General features: G+C 46.2%; 1 protein-coding gene across 1 annotated transcript in view; it reads left to right on the forward strand.

The window, feature by feature from the left end:
• The window catches only part of P3H2 (prolyl 3-hydroxylase 2), a 325,207-nt gene that overhangs the window by 201,694 nt on the left and 105,721 nt on the right, over positions 1–17,792 (forward strand). Inside the window, exon 3 of the mRNA XM_069212790.1 lies at positions 1,201–1,390. Within this exon, the coding sequence (XP_069068891.1) occupies positions 1,201–1,390 (190 nt within the window). The remainder of the gene's footprint in view (positions 1–1,200; positions 1,391–17,792) is intronic.

Raw genomic sequence — 17,792 nt, forward strand, 5'->3', positions numbered from 1 at the left:
AAAGCATTATACATAGTTATTTCCAGTTACTAAAATACATATTCATATAAATGAGGATAAAACATACAATATTTCTATTTTTTACAGATCTACTGACCTAAACATATGAAAACAAAAATACATAGTAAAAGAAATAAAACATTACAGCTACACAATAATTAATAAAGTAATAATTGAATAAATCACATAATGTAGCAATAAATACAAATACATTTCATTTAATTCAACTACTTACCCTATTCTCTTACAAACTCAGCAAACCATAACTAAAATATAACTTAAGTAAATAAGTATTAAACTATTTACATACCTAAGAAATAAAAACTAACAATAATTTATAATTTTTTTATAACCTAATGAACTTATCACTGAATACACCAACAAACCCACTATTGTTCAGACGCAATACTTTGTCTAGACACCAATCAAAACAAATCAAGACAATTTACTTGGTGATACACGAATTATAAATATTCTTTGAAACTCATTATCATTTGTGTACGTTATAATTTTACCAGCAAGAATGCGCGTCTATGCAAATTTAGTGGCCATTTCCATGGGAACCATGTTTTGTGTAAATCACAGCGTGCTGCCGCGCAATGCTTTTGTTACGTTCTAAAATTGCCCACCTCATGTCCATTGAAGCTAGGTGGGTCGGGAAAGTTTCTTGTTCTAAAAACTTGGTTGTGGTTCTAAAACGTTTGGGAAGCCCTGGTCTAGATGATGGGAAGGGAGGAGGTGTCTGTGCTTGATCTGACGCAGGACATCATCTTGATATCGGAAAATGAAGGAATGTCTGTTATAGCCCAAGCCATGACAAAATCTACATAATGGGATACATATATACACGCACACACACACACACACACACACACATATACTCAGGGCCTGATTTAGGGTTTGGCGGAGGGTTACTCCATCACAAACGTGACGGATATCCCGGCCACCATGTTACGATCCCATTATAGGCTGTGTAACTTGTAATATGGCGCACAGGATATCAGTCACGTTTGTGACTGAGTAACCCCATCCGCCAAACCCTGAATCAGGTCCTCAGTCTGACAGCATCTAGCCCCTCGTAGCCACTGTAGTTCTTCTGGAGGCGGGGGTTAGCCGGCCTCCTTTGCTTAGGTCCAGTAGGGGACCAGGTGAAGCGCCCCGGAGTGTCCCACCCTGATGGTCTCTCCGCTTCTCTTGCAGGAAGAATACCGCGCCGGCGTGAGGTACTACGACGCCGAGCAGTACGACCAAGCAGTAGAGTACTTCGAAAGTGCTCTTGTGGGATACTACCAGGAGGACGAGGAGTGCCGCTTCTTGTGCGAAGGTCCACAGAGGTTCGAGGAGTACGACTACCTGGGGTACAGCGCCAACCTCTACGAAGCTATATCAGGTACTGTCAACTCGTTACTAATCAATAACTGTACGAAGCTCCCAGTTCATTTCTCTTATTCACTATACTCAGGGCCATGGATGCCAGTTCACCAGAATGCCAGGGGTAGCGTAAGTGACGTCACACACCATTTGACCTTTGACTCACACACATATGCTTACAAATACACAAATTCACACATAAGCACACTCACCCGCAAGCACGAATACAACATACATTTAAAAGCACTTTTTACTCACCTTAGCTGCCAAATAGGGTCATATGCCTGCTAATTATAATCCTTTTAATGCACTAGTAGTGAATTATATAATTCACTATTTGTGAAATAAAAAATTTGACAGAAACCCAGTACTACCATGAAGCTTTAACCGAGGTCCATTACGATTGAGCTGCCCCTGTGTTCCAGACACTGATTTTGCCACCTCTGAGGCCAGGGGTCGCAAAGGCAGTGCCAGGGGTCACAAGGGGGAAACCAGGGGTCGCAGCTGCGACCCTTGGGGACCCCTAAATGACGTCAGTGTCCAGGGCCTTTGGTCTCACGGAGCAGTGATGGATCAAAGTATCCAGAAGAGCTCGATACAAATTATGCGGTAAGAAAGGGAACAGCAGCAGCGTAAAGTGGCCCATTTGCCGGAAGTTATTGCAGATTTTTTTTTAACATATATAAATATTGTATCAGCAAGGGGTTCACTTTATTATTACGGGGCTGGCATCTAATTACATCACTCCCCAACTGACGGATGAGCGGGTATCCTTTGTAAAGACTTCACCACTGCGCTACAACACGTATGGTAGTTTAAAAAAAATATTTTTTAGTCCATTTCAGCTACAAACTTCAGTTTTTGTTGGAACTTGCAAATTATGCGGCAGATGGTGGATTACTTGCAAGTGTCGTAAACCTTTAACTATGGAGAAAGCAGCACAGCTGTAGAACACGTTGGTCCTGGTGGCACTAACTAAGCTGTAAACACTACACATACATGTGGAAGTAATATCCATCAACCACTGAACCGCAACCTAGAGCGTTGAGGGAACGTCTTCAGGTTTGTTAGAGTGAAGTTCAAAGGTAACATCAGAAAATAATTGCGTAGCACTGACTTACAGCTGCACACAGAGGAGTTGTACTGTCAACAAGCATGTGCAATGCAATGGGCGTCGCATTTCCTGGAGTTAGAGCTACTGGCATTGTAAAGTCATAACTGCGCTTTTCTTGCCACATAAGTTGGTCGACCCTGCCGCATTGTATTGTCTTTCCCTGCCACATAATTCCAGTGGCGGTGCCTGGAACGAATGGAGGCTCTTATGATTACCGATATCTGAGCATTGTAAAGGTTGTTTACTCTGTTTTTCTGATCTTTATTCAATCTGTGAATTAAATCCAGGCAGCATGTGGGGAAGGTAACAAGCACAGAGCCTCAGACTGGCTGCCTCTGGCGGGCACAGGAGTTGGCACCTTTGAAGGACACACAATGCCAGGCTGGGGCGCACATGAGGCTCTATGAGGGGTGGGGGGGCGCAGCGAAGGAGCCCTCGCTGGGACCCTAGAGGAGGGAACACCCGCATGCGTAGCTTATCTTTCATTTCTAAGCATTTACTCCTCTTGCAGGTGTTTGCTGTGTCTGGGATTTCTAGGGCCAAAGGCTACGAGAGAGCACCTAATGGCTGTCGATATATTGCCTTCCTGGCGGCCCAGTTCTATCTCGTGCTCTCCTCGCCAAGAGGGCAGTGTTGTAAAGTGTCCGCCAGCCAGGGTGCCCCCCAGATGAGGGGACCAGCGAGACCCCCCTGCGGACAGGTGGGCACTAGTGCCCTGGACCCCACAGCTGCACAATAAAAATACACTGGCTTCTGAACTTTTGAGTAACTTATTACCCAGAAATATATTTATCTGCATTATTATTAAAAGATTGTTTACGCTTTCATCTGTAAAGGTATGATATCAGCACCACCGTTTGGAAACCGTCCCGGAGTACTAAAAGTGATTGAATATCTAATGACTGGCCCCTCTTAAAAAAATAGATAGAAACGGATCGTGAACTGGCAAAATATTAAAAGTCTCAATGTCAAGAAAAAAAAATGCAATGGAAATTTATTTTAAAGGGAAAATAGCCCATTCATGCATTCTTGGCCCCATCTCTCGATGCTGTGTTAATACATTTTGTAAATTAATGCTGCTGGCAATCGCTGCTGAATCTTTGAGAGAAAGGTTTCCCTCACAACCCTGCGGCCACTTTTGCCCTTTCAGAATGAGGATGTGCCCTGAGCATGGCAATGTCTTGCGGCTAAAAGGCTGATTTGAATGAAAAAAAAATTATATATATATATATATATATATATATATATATATATATATATATATATATATATATATATATATATATATATATATATATATATATATATATATATAATCTGTGCGCCATAAGGTGGACCTTTGGATGGTGTAATATATATATATATATATATATATATATATATATATGAACCCTGATACTGCTGCTCGTGTCTTCCTAACAGAGGAGGATCTCAATAGTGCCGCCCTGCGGAACTCCTGACCCCAGGGAACTAATAGCACGAGAGCAGAGAAATCAGGCACAATGTGGAAGAATTTATCCAAATCTGTACTTCCATGTTCCTCACTGCAGTACACGTGCATTTCACTGCACTTTGGTTTCATTCTAAGCATCCCCTAAAAGAGCGATTGAAATAAAAAAGGTAGCAGTCTTGTATGTCACACTATGGCCATCAAGAGGATGAGCGCAAAGGACAGAGACAAAAGAAACAAGCATTTGCAATGCAACGGGTCTCGCATTACGTCAAGTTAGCGCCATTAGCGTTGTAAACTCCCAACCAGACTTTTCTTGCCTCATTTAATGAAGAAAAAAAAAAAAGATTATGCTGCGAAATAATGAGAAAAAGTAGTCCAGAAACCATATGGAAAACATGGAGCCTCGTATGTTTCCAGTAGTTGACCTGTGTTCTCTAGGAGGGCTAAACACCGGAAAAGGCATGACGTATGCACCCCTTTTACGAATGAAAACAAGTGAATTTTAAAAGGCAAGCCCACGAACCTATGAAAGTGACTGACGTAACATGGGTGTGGTTACAATCCCCCAAAAGAGAGATTAGAAGAGGGATGGAGTGCTTTGTGCTCGCCCTTAGAAAGGAGTTCACTCGCAGTAAAGCATTTTGGCAGTCGTGTAATTATCCATGGAACAGGTTCGGTCCCCAAGGCAGTAACAAAGCAGCCTCAAGGCGGGACAAACGTAAAAAGCATTTACCAATGACATCAACGAATTTTTGACAGGCAATCCCATGAACAAGTGAAAGTGATGGTTAAAAGCCCACAATACTTACAACAGGTTAAACCACTTGCGCGCTCGACCTAAAAAGGACCAAGGTGGAGAAGGGTGAAAATCTTAGACGGCCATTCCATAAAACCGACCCTGTGACCTTCTGACCACGCATAGCTGTTTGCAGTGGGCACTCAACCTACAGAACTGTCCCGTTTGCCTAATTTTCTAAGTTAAGAGACCCTCTGCCAGTATCAGTCGACAGTCAGCTCCTCTGCAGCCGGCTTGGTGGCTCAGTGGAGGAATGCATCACTCCAGGAATCTGTGTTTCACATCATGTTCATAGGTTCGACTCCTGGTAGTGTCACTGGGCTCTTCATCATTCTAAGGTCAATAACATGAATACCATTGACTTGGGTAATAATAAACATCTGTTATTTTCAGCCCAAAGGGGAAATAAGTGCTTTACAAATGTACATTATGTTACGCCCACTCACTGTTGTTTTTGGTGTCTTATTTATAAAAGTAAAACTTATCAGTCATAATGTACCTTCTCTTTTGAGAAAAGTTGATTTCTGTAGCAATCTGATTCCTTCATTTCATGTGTGAGATTGAAAAACCAGAAGGCTCATTAGAAATACGCAGTGCTGTGGCAAATACAACATAATTAGGGATTTACATTACGATCCACAACCTGGCACTTAACCTGCTGATGTTAGCAAAAACAGATGTATTTGATGGCTCAGATTAAGTTACGGTTACAGGACATCCTGCAAACATACCAACATTGTATAAAAAAATAATTTGCCCATTTATTGTCTTATTAAGTTTCACAGTTTTCCTTTTTTCAGAAGACTGCATGTCCATAGTGGTGAAAGTGTTTGGAGTTGTAATTAAAAATAGGACGGCTTGGCTTCTGTGTGTTGGAAAGAGTTCGGGATGTAGAAACACGGGGGACTTTCCAAAAACAAGAAACACAATACCAGCCCCAGTGAGTGACTGCACAGCAGGTAATGAGATCACTGACTCACCTGTGGTCGTTGCCAGAAAGCTTTAGACATGTAAACAAGGTGTTTTTCCGCACCCAGCCACTAGGTGGCGGGATTAGGTGGTGCGTGTGTATTTAGAATCAGGGCTGGAGGATTAACCAGTGGAATATACGTGAGGGGGAGGGGGCAGAAGGGGCACGGAGGGGGTTGCCTCTGAGGTTTTCTGGCAGGTCACCATAGGGCAGTTTAGTGGTGTGGGCGGTGTTGGTGAGAACGGTGTTACGTACATGGTTGTTGAGTCAGCATAGGGGGTTCAATATTACAAATTCTTGAATCACTTCTGATCCACCAAGGCCTGTTCCGTACACAACGCTTAAGTGGTAAGCAGAACAGTTAGTGGGTTGGCACAGAAACCATGTCACCTGGAGGTCACAGACTCCAATCCAAATGGGGTAATTTAAAAGGCTGAGTGTGTGTTCCATTATTAGGGGGTGGGGGAGGAGGGGTCAGACCCCATATTTTTCAGCCATTGATCACTGAGCCATTGTTTAGATGGTCCAGCCCAGCCAGCCTTGTGTTTAGCATCTCCAGTAAACCACCCCTATTCCAACGCACTTGTTAACCATACCCCTACCCGATACACAAGCGGTCTAAGGACATCAACATTATCCAAGTCTTAAGGCAGGTCAAAATAAATTGGTAACACAGGGCTACCTTGAGGTAGGTTAAGTAAGGATCTAATAAAGTCATTTTCCTACAGGTAAGCACCTTGGCACTGACCGTGCCCCGGATTTCCGCCCCATCGTAGCTGTCGAATGGGCTTCTGCGCTCTAGATCTCTAGCGCTGGAGATACTCATCTTGAAACTGTTGATCTGTACAATATCAGCATTCCTGCTCCGTGGAGCAATATTTCCTGCTTTCTCAATATGAGGGATCCAAGTGCAGATCTCCGCCCGAGTGCAGACATAAAGATAGTACTCTTAAATGGCCTTTGTGAATCCCCAAAGTTGTAAACTTAGACTTTGGGACTAGGTGTAGAACAAAAGTCTACGTTTACCTTTGTGAATAGGGCCCAAGGTGTCTCTCAATATTGAGCAGAATCGATTTTTAAGAAAAAAACAGCTACCCTATATACACATTTGCTAAATATAGGTTGTAAAGTTAGAGTACCTATGTAAGGACAGCTGGGAGATATGAAAAGCTATGTGGAGGGCTTGAAGCTCATTCACCGCCACACCCTACAGAAGTATACGAAGACCTCTCCAGGGGGGCATAGCTAGCATTTGTGTAACAGGTGCAGTGGCACCAGGGCCATTGATCCCTAATAATTGCCATACTTTACTATCCGCACAGCAGTCAAATGGGTCCTATATCTTACTTGCACCAGGGCCCATGGCATCCTTGCTTCATACTACTGCTCTCCCAATCCACCCTGCCCTCCCCTATAAAATAGAAGAGCTGCGGGACACAGGCCTGGTGCCCTCCCCCGGCACATAAATGATGATTTGACATTGTGTATCTGTGAGCCTCCTTCCAAGTAGCTGACCAGAAAGGAAATACATCAAAACAACTTCTCTCAAGTTCCTGGGAACCACCGCCAAGACCTGGAAAAGACTGCAACGCATCCGGGATGCCTCCGCTCGGCTCATCAAGAACGCCCCACGACACAGCCACACCTCTGCCCTCCTAAGAGACCTACAGTGGCTGTCTATGGACAAAAGAATCGCCTTCAAGCTCCTGACCCACGCCTACAAGGCCCTACACGATGCCGGACCAGCCTACCTCAACCACAGACTCTCCTTCTACACTCCTGCCAGACAACTCCGCTCCGCCAACCAGGCCCTTGCCAAGGTCCCCTGCATCCAAAAAACCACAACCGGAGGTAGATCCTTCTCCCACATCGCTGCCAAGACCTGGAACACCCTCCCCATCCACCTCAGGTGGTCCCTCACCTTGTCTCAGTTCAGGAAGGACCTCAAATCCTGGCTCTTCGATTGATGCTTGTAACCCCCCTCCCCCTTTTTTCCCTCCCCAGCACCTTGAGACCCTCACGAGTGAATAGCCGTGCTCTACAAGTCCCTGATTGATTTATCTCACTGTAGAAAGAGTAAAGACACCCTTTAAAGATGTGGAGGGCTTCCGGGCATCAGCTGATCACTGGAGGGCTGCTGTGCATGTGTGTGCTGGGATAAAAGACATGGGCCAAGCACATACTTTCATCACTGAGGGGGACCAGCATCTTTGCTGCAGAGGGATTGTGATGCAAGTGGCAACTCAGCACAGAACCTTTCCTTGACATTATGTCTACGATAATAAGGTATAAGGAAATTCCCTACCCGTAGTGCAGGGCCTACAACTCCTGGTATGCAAGGGGGGGAGACACAGAGTGATGCCAGCCTGACCTGTCAATAAAATTCTGTTAGGGAATGTAAATAGACCTCGAAAAAGCAGCATTTACCCTCCACCACTGAAGCTCGCATATTATGTGAAGCATTCAAACACTGGTTTACTGTCCAGCTTGAGTCACTTAAATATAACTGTATAAAAAGAATTAAAACCAGCCACTGCTCAAACAAGAGCAAACAAATGAAATGCATAAGAATGTAGTAAGAGTAATAAAAGTCCTTAAAATTAAAAGTGAACATAAAATCGAATAAAAGTATAGGAAACAATTATTTCTAACAGATAAAGTGCAGAGACAAGGAAGGAGTGGTCAGGCATCTACACATTCGTTCCCTTCAAAGAGGAGCATAATTTGCCAACTGCGTGCCACACGAGTGCTCATTCCAGCCACACGCTTCTGGGTACTGTCATTTCAGAGGCCCTGACAGCAGTATTTCTGGCGCAGCATGACTCTACAGTCACGCAAGCATTAGGGTGCTTTGTTCATGGACGTTAAAGCCTTCGGCTGAATATCATTGTACCCCGATATAACTCTGTGCACATTGGTGTAGTGTCTCACTCCTGTTTACTCTTCACATCACATAAGATGCCATCTCCGACCCTTACATACAAACTGTTGTAAGATGCTCTAGCTGGCATTGTGGCCTCACTCTCAAGGTTCCATTTGTGTGCACTCTTTAAACTAAAATCTTTTTAAGCAGCTTTAAAAAATGCTTTTGGAGTTGGAATTACCCCGGCTGCTGGCATCAGACTTACCTATAATAGATCCTCGTGAAAGGATTTAAAGTGTTATGTTAGCTGTAGTTGTAAAGCACACTGTCACCCGTGATTGTATCCTGGCGCTAAGCCAGTGTGTGTTCCTCATCCTTCCTCTGGTAGGTTGAATAATTGTGAAGCCAGGACTTCAGCTTCTTGTGGAGGTCAAGACGAGAGGAGGCGGTTCTGATGTGGACACGAGTGTTCTCACTAAAATTACAGCTCCGGATAACAGTCCAGTACGGTTATTTTTCGTTTGCGCGCCTGCTGCATTCCTTGGATGTGGTAGCCATTTCTAATGCTCCCTCTCCGGAATTAAACCCTGATTCCCTGTTACCCATGGTCACCATGGCAGGCACAGAAAGTACCATTGAAAGTTGATAGGGGAGACATCTGAACGCATCATTGCTGGATCTTGCGATCGGTTTGTTTTTTTAGACTCACCAAAGCAGACGCGCGCGCGCCCAGATTGGTCCTGGTCTGATAAATGTCGCATCCTGTGAGGTCAGCACTCGTCGGCATGCATTCGCTCTAGAATTACCACAGTTATCTGAGTAAGAGACTGAGCGATCTAAGGAACCGTAACTGATTTACTGAATGATTTGCAGTTTCACTGCACCAGTCGTGTGTACTTATGCTTGCATGGCGTAATCTTTGAGACAAGCATATGCTGCTTCCAGGATCAGGCAGGTTAGGAGCGGATGCCAGGACATTGTATAGGCCCAGGGTCCACTCCTGTTTGACATGTGTGGGGACAGCTCTTGACATAAAACAGATTTCGTTTTTCTGTGAACCCTTTGGCCCACGGACAGCAGCTGTCTCCGGCCTTGCTCGCAGAAGCAGAGTTGTTGATTTTGGCTGTGGAGTCGGAGCGCTGAGAGGTCAGGCAGCTCGTAGTGCCTGGTTCACCAGCTGCAAGTGTATCAGTGGAACTCATAGGAAATGCAGCCTCTGAGCCAGTAAATGTTTTACAGGGACTGTGTTTCATGTCACCCAGGCTCTGGACACGGTGTAAAACAGAGCAGTGCTAACCAGTCTATTTATTTACCCAGTTACTTATGAAAAATCCGATTTATGAGGGCAGGTAGGGAGCCAGCTGGCTGGGGCGGCGGGGGTCGTGGCTGAGACTTAAGGCAGAATGTCCGACAACAGGAGCAGCTAAGTCCCACACTTCTGTAGGGTCTTCTGGGCGCTACCTTCATGACCCGACGTCGAAAAGCGGCAGTGGGGAAGCAGCAAGTCTAGTTTATTCAAGCGCTTCAGGTCAGCGGCAAGTCAAGGCGCTATAAATCACCAGCACCGCCTCCTTGGGAAGGTGTGTGATGCTGTTGGAGCAGCAGCAGGCAATGCTGCTGTGTGTCTCCTCCCCCACCCGAGCTGCTGATGGACCAGTTCACACTCACTCACTGAGTTTGGGGCTCATTTTCCACAGACCTTCCTGCCCAAGGTGGGGACAGCGGTGGTCTGGATACCCCATTCCCTGCTCCTTTCATAAGGGCACTAGTTCCTTGAAGAACACTGACCGCGTGTTTGTTACTTTTGAAGTGTTGTACTTGACCCAGTGTCACGCGCTGAGTGTGAATCTCACACCTTAGGACACACTGTGTCCCCCTTGAGCGTGAGTCTCTTCCCTTGACCCAGTGTCACTCAGTGAGTGTAATTCTCACACCGCAGGTCACAGTGTCCCCCTTGAGTGCTAGTCTCTTCCCTTGACCCAGTGTCACTCAGTGAGTGTGGATTTCACGCCATGGAACACAGTATCCCCCCAGTGTGAGTCTCTTCCCTTGACTCAGTGTGTCACTCATTGAGTGTGAATCTCACGCCATGGAACACAGACTCTCCCTCTTGAGTGTGAGTCTCTTCCTTTGGCCCAGTGTCACACACGGAGAGTGACTGAGACCTTGGAGCACAATGTCTTTCACTGTGTGAGACTCATACCTTGAAGCACTATGTCCTCAATGACTGTGACTCTCTAGTACAGTGCCATCAATGAAGGGACCTGCTGTACTTTGGAGCTCGGAGTTACCCTAATGTGAATGAGTCTTGGACATTGGAGCACGGTCTCCTGCACTGTGAGTAAGCATCAGACCTTGAAGCTCAGTGTTACTCAGTGTGTGGGCCTTGGATCTTCAATCTTGGAGCACAGCGTTCCTCGCTGAGTGTGACTCTCATACTTTAGAGCCCAGTGTTCCTCACTGAGTTTGACTTTCATACTTTGGAGTACAGTATCCCCTCCCTGAGTTTGACTTTCATACTTTGGAGTACAGTGTCCCCTCCCTGAGTGTGACTTTTATACTTTGGAGCACAGTGTCCCCTCCCTGAGTGTGACTTTCATACTTTGGAGCACAATGTCCCCTCCCTGAGTGTGACTTTCATACTTTAGAGCCCAGTATCCCTCACTGAGTGTGACTTTTATACTTTGGAGCACAGTGTCCCCTCCCTGAGTGTGACTTTCATACTTTGGAGTACAGTGTTCCTCACTGAGTGTGACTCTCAGACTGTGTTGGCTTGTATCCCTAACTGAGGGGAACTTTCACACCTTTGGAACACAGTGTCCAAAAATAGTCAGAGTCGTGTATCTTGGAGGATAGTGCCCCTCATTTTGAGTGGTTCTCAGACCTTGGAGCACAGTGTCACTCAGTGTAAGCATCAGACCCTGGAGCACAGTGTCACTCTGTGTCTGAGTCTCACACCTTGGAGCACAGTGTCACTCTGTGTCTGAGTCTCACACCTTGGAGCACAGTGTCACTCAAAGAGTGTGAGTCTTGTACCTTGGAGGATAGCGTCCCTCACTGTGAGTGATTCTCAGACCTTGGAGCACAGTGTCACTCAGTGTGCGAGAGTCTTGGACATGGGAGCGCAGTGTACCTCACTGTAAGCCTCAGACCTCGAGCACGGTGTCCCTCACTGTAAGCCTCTTCTAACACCACAGCACAGTGTCCCTCACTGAGTGTGTTACTTGTACTTTGGTGCATAGTGGTCTTCACAGAGTGTGACACTCATCCTTTGGAACTCAGTGTTCCTCATTTAATGTGACTCTCACCCCTTGAGGTACAGTGTCTGCCATTGAGGGGAACTTTCACTCCTTGGAGCACAGAGTCACTCATACAGTGTGAGGCTCACACCTTGAAGCACAGTGTATAGTGCCCAAGAGGGTCCATTGCATTCATCACAACAGACGACCCTGTCTGTATGAAAACAAACTGGTGCTCTGTGTACCCCCTAAATTCCTGTTTATAGAAGGTCTTTACATTCATACTCTGCTGTTCACACCATAGTGGTGCGACCCAAAGGGAAAAACACAGACATATTTCTTGTTAAAAGAGCGTAGACATACATAATTCCTCAGTAGGTACCCAAAGGGCGACACATATGCAGTACGTAGGGGAGTTGGTAGCCCAAAAACGTGGTCACTGCACATCACACACTTGCCACCGTGGCACTCAGTACAGCACATATAGGGGGTCATTCCAAGTTTGGCGGGCGGCGGTTGCCGCCCGCCAAACTTCCCCCGTCAAAAGACCACTCCGCGGTCAGAAGACCGTGGGGGCCATTTCGACTTTCCCGCTGGGCCGGCAGGCACCCGCCAAGGGGGCGCCCACCGGCCCAGCGGGAAAGGCCCTGCAACACAGGAGCCGGTGGTGTTGCAGGGGTGCGACGGGTGCAGTTGCACCCGTCGCGATTTTCACTGTCTGCTAAGCAGACAGTGAAAATCATGCTGGGGCCCTGTTAGGGGGCCCCTGCACTGCCCATGCCAGTGGCATGGGCAGTGCAGGGGCCCCCAGGGGCCCCACGACACCCGTTCTCACCATCCTGTTCCTGGCGGTAAAAACCGCCAGAAACAGGATGGCGGTAAGGGGGTCAGAATCCCCATGGCGGCGCTGCAAGCAGCGCCGCCATGGAGATTCAGCCCAGCCAGGGGTAATCCGGCAGGAAACCGCCGGATCCCCTTTTCTGACCGTCAGAATGGGCAGGAAAGCACCGCCAGCCTGTTGGCGGTGTTTTCCGTCGGTCACGGCCCTGGCGGTTTTTACCGCCAGGGTCGGAATGACCCCCATAGTAATGACAAGTCCAAGGATATATGTCCTGTCTACAAGTCTGTGACTCCTGGGAAGCGGGAGATGCTCACCTGTACTAAGTAGAAGCGGGTCTACCTGGCTCGGTCGGTTCACATGTTGGTTACATTTATCAAGCAAATCGCAGAATTCAGGTAACTATACATATTGGTTGAAGTATTTAGGTTCTCAGGATTCAAGCAGGGAGAGGGCTACCTCCGGGGTGGGCACTGCAGGCTTCATATGAGCCAGTCTAACGGAGAGGTGCTCCCTACACCTGTGTCTCCCTTCTGTGGGGTGCGTCACACCTGAGCACAGACGGGCATGAGGCGTGATGTGAAGCCATAGCGCGTCATAGCATGTGTGTTAGCAGCCCACCATGTCTGAAATTGCTTTTAAATAAAGCATTTTTAATGCAGTCCGCTTTCCTTAAGTGAAAACGGGATGTGTTTAAAAATAAAAAATGAAAAGTGTTATTTTTTTAAGAGTGGGCAGTGGTCGGTGCCTGTCCATAAAAACATATTTATTCCATCCCTCCCATTTGCGAATGGCATACCACCAATTTTGAGTTGGCGATAAAGTATGAATGTCTTGAGACCTCACTTTGGTGGCAAACATTCATACATACCAATGTGAATCCATATGTCGAACGCACGTCCCCAAAGCCTCCCCTTCCAACTACGGATCGCAAACACAAATTGCGATTTGAGAAAAGGTTACTGAATCACAATTTAGGCTTTGTACATCAGAAAAGGCATTTTTACATTCGGAAACGGCCTGATTCTACCAATCGGTCCGTTTACGAACCCAAACATGTTTCATAAATCTAGAGTTTTTTACTGCCAAAAACACATAGGAGAGACACACATCACACGCAGACTCCCGTGGTAAGCGCCGGCGTCAGTGCGCACCTGTTTGCGGGGGATTCCCGGATTGTTCTGTTATGGTTGATAAATAAGGGTCAGTGGAGGCCCCCTCCCCCTGCATCCGGAGCCACGGGCCTGCAGTGGCCCCCGTGGTTCCTCTCAGTGCCTTGGGACCGTCTTTATAGATGAATATGTGGAGTTGCGCAGCTCCCTGGTAGCCTGCAGCGCAGTGTAGGGGTCCCCGACCCCCACATTTCCTGTATTAATAAGTCATCTTATCCCAGCCCAGTTAGCCAACGTCCTCCTCATTCAGGAGAAGTCTGGTCCTTGGGGAGATCCTCCCCCCACTCAGAGAAACTCTCTCACGCTGAATCTCCGAAACAAGGCGAGGTCTGCGAAGCTGAAGTCAGCTCTGCAAAGCGAGGAACTTTCCAGAGCTTGGAAGCGCCTTCATTGGAACGAGGCGCTATGGACAGGCTCGATTCATCTAATGAAGACAGGCGCTTTGCGTCAGAGGAGAAACATCCCCGGCTCAGTCTACGGGAGAAGACCACAAGCAGCTAGAAGTTGAATATTCTTGATTTTCCATCACGTACCCCGATCAAGCTAGGGCCCCTTTAATGTGTCCCTTGGTCCCTAAACACCCCCCCACCCCCATTTCTGGGTACAGTGTGATGTACATCCTATGCCAGCACTTGGGGACAGCGGCTGAGTGACAGGTACTCAACGGGAGAGGTCGGGGAGAGTGACGTAGGGAGCCAGGGTGTGACAGGGGCGAGAAGGGGGGGCATGAGACCAAAGGGAGATAGAGCCAGGAGTCACAGGCACAACTGAGCTTTAAGCAGCGACAGTAGAATTGTGGGGCTGGAGGGGGTCAAATTATGCGGCAGGGTTGAGTAAATTATGTGGCAAAAAAAGGCACCGTATGGGGCAAAATGCAGCACATTTTGTAATAGTATTATTTCATCATTTTTAGGTCAAGAGGAAGGGTATGACCTCTTGTGTACCTATAACTATACTTCTTCTGTGGGCTTCCAACTATTTCATTTGTTAGTTTCACTGCCATTTAAAAATCCTTGCTTCCTAGTGGTCAGTCATGCTTTTGTCCCTCCTTCTTCTGTGTGGGAGCAGTTCTTACAGTCAGTATACTCTGCTGCTCCAGTACTGGGACCTGGGGCGCAGCTCTATCAGTACACCTCAGTTCACACACTCCAAGCCCTCAGCCGTGCCAGCAACCTCATCAGTGCACCTCAGTTCTACCTCGTGAGGTCACTTCCTTTCCTATACTGGGACCCGCTGATATGCACTTCCATTACAGCAGCTCAGTTCTAATATTCATTCCCACTGCCAAGATAATACTGGACCCAAAAGAGCAAAACACAGGTCAGCCAGTGCACCTCAAGTCTAACATCCGACGCCACTGTTGATGGAAACCACCACAGCTCCGCCAGAATCCATCAAGTCTAACATTCAGTGCACATTTCTTGTCAGTACTGAGGCTCACACACGCCCTTCAGGACTCTTGCTTCTGTGGTTCAGAGGCAATGCCCCTCCCATACTGGGCCCCACTCACAGCATCACCAGGGCACCTCCAGGGTAACACTTCGCAACACTGGCACGCCAATACTAGGGACCGCACACAGCTCCATTAACATACCTCACTTCTGGCATTGTGTACCCGTTACTATTCCAGTACTGCAGCCCACATACAACTCCGTCAGTGCACCTCAGTATTAACCTGCAGCGCCCCATTATTCCAATACCTGGAATTACAGGGTGCTCAGTTTCTCATTCCTCACCCACTGCCTTTCTGGTGTTCCAGCACTGGGCCAGGACTCTGATCTGTCTATAGCCCCAATCCTGATCTGAAATGCCCCAATATTGCTGTATTGGGGGTTCACATACAGCTCTGTTAACGCACCTCCTGCTGTTCTGCAGTGCCCCCTGCTGTTCCACTCTCCGTCTTCTGTTTGAGGAGGTGTGGGAGCCAATTCAAATATATTCTAAGTGGACATCTTTATTTGAGAGGATCTGTTTCACCTGTCTCACTCCGTTTTTTACTTTACTCTGTTTACTCTCTAAGTTTTCCCCATTTTCTCTTTCAGCTCTTAAAATCCACATGTTAACAATTTTACTCTTTCTCTCAAATGTTTATTTCTACTCCTCTCCTTTTTTTATTTCCCTGTTCCTCTTGCTACCTCCCCCTTCAAACTCACAAAACGTGGTTATTTCTTTCCTTGTTTCGTTCCTCTCTTTTTTCTTCATCAGGCGTTCATTCTTTCACAATTTTTTCTCTTTCCTTCATTCTTTGTCTTTTTTTTGCTCTTTCCTTTCACTCTGTATGCATCTTTTCACTTTCTTTTTTAGAACGTCCTTCCTTTCTCTGGTGTTTGTCTTCTCTTTATCTATTTACTGCAAGTCCCTCTTTTTACTGTCTGTATGTGGGAGCCACAAGTTACTTGTTGGGACCCGAAGTGTCAACATGGTGTTCCTATTCTGTGCTTGTGGGAAATGTGTCAGTACATACATGCCCTGGTTCTTTCACTGCTTGTTTCTCTCACCATCTCTCTTTTCCGCTAATGTTCATTTTTCCTCTTTCTTTTCACACTTCTTTCGTAAAAAAAATTCTCTTTATCTTTTGTTCACTAGCTTCTTTCCCTTATTTCTTTTGTCTCACATGTTTCCTCTATTTCTTCTCTCGTTCTTTCTTTCCCTTCTTTTTTTTATTTGTTTGCGACCCCTTTTCTTTATTCCTTTTGTCTGGTGTATTCTTTTCGCTTCTCTTTTCTGCCCCATCCACTTTCTCTCCTGAGGCCGAGTTATCAATGGAGCAACAGGTGCAATGGCACCGAGGGCCATAGACCTATAGACCTCATTCAACTCTAATTACTGCTGTATTTTTCTACCGAAATTGCAGTCAACCATTTTCCTTTCTTACTCCAGGGCCCATGACACTGTTACTACGCCACTTGTACTCTCCATCTTTACTCCGGACTCCCTCTTTCCATTCACCCCCCAGTCTGCCCAAATTATATTTTTGTTATGGTGTTTTGAGCAATAAACATTAATGCCAAAAATGTATTACTGATAAAGGTTTATATGATAATTGTATATGTTTTAAGATCGAGAAAGAAGGTAAATGAAAGTGCTCTAGTGAAATCCTGGGGCACTGGAATTATATGGCAGGAAAAGACTAAATTATGAGGCGGGGTTGACCAATTTATGTGTCAAGGAAAGTCCAGTTATGAATTTACAATGCCAAAAGCTCTAACTCAAGACAATGTGATACCTATTGCATTGCAAATGCTTGTTAAACTTCGAGACATTCTCTGGGCATCGGTTGCACCTCAATACCAGTTGAACACCCAAATATAGCAATAAGTGACAGAAAAGTGACCAGTCAAGTTTTGCAAAGGGCCTTCCACTGCGCAGAAACCCATGTTCGTTGCATTTTAGTAACTTCTGAACTATTTGAGCTAGAAACAATGTTTTTTTTTAATCTCCTGATTATGCGTCAGAAGATGGATTATGTGGGAAATGCAGCAAAACTAAAATTATGCAAAAATCGTTGCAGCTGCACAATCACTTAACTCCTGTGACCCTGGCTTTAAGTCTGCGTTCTTTCCACACCATCTGTGTCCTGCGCCCTGCCTTGCACAGGTTCACTTCACGTGCCCCCATTTTTGTCCAGCTCCCTTGCACTCCATTCCACCACCTGTTCTTCCGCAAGTTTTTCTGTGACTCACCCACATTGCCTGAGAGGCTGGACCTGTCCTTGACCAGGGGAGAGGAAATGTCCTGAACCCTGTATCCTAGGGAGGACTCATGTTACTTAAAAGGGCTGTCACCAGCTTATCTCTATGTGGCATTCTTCATCATCGAACCAAGTAGAAAACAGGGTCCCCAGATCAATCTAGAGAGAGATCAAGGGTAGTCTACCAGAGGTATATGAACATCCCTCTCTTACACTGTAACATACACAAAAACCGATGAACCTTAATAATAATAGTATCAAACATAGGTAATATTTATTTATAAT

This window comes from Pleurodeles waltl, chromosome 11, assembly GCF_031143425.1.
Source record: "Pleurodeles waltl isolate 20211129_DDA chromosome 11, aPleWal1.hap1.20221129, whole genome shotgun sequence".
NCBI lineage: Eukaryota > Metazoa > Chordata > Amphibia > Caudata > Salamandridae > Pleurodeles > Pleurodeles waltl.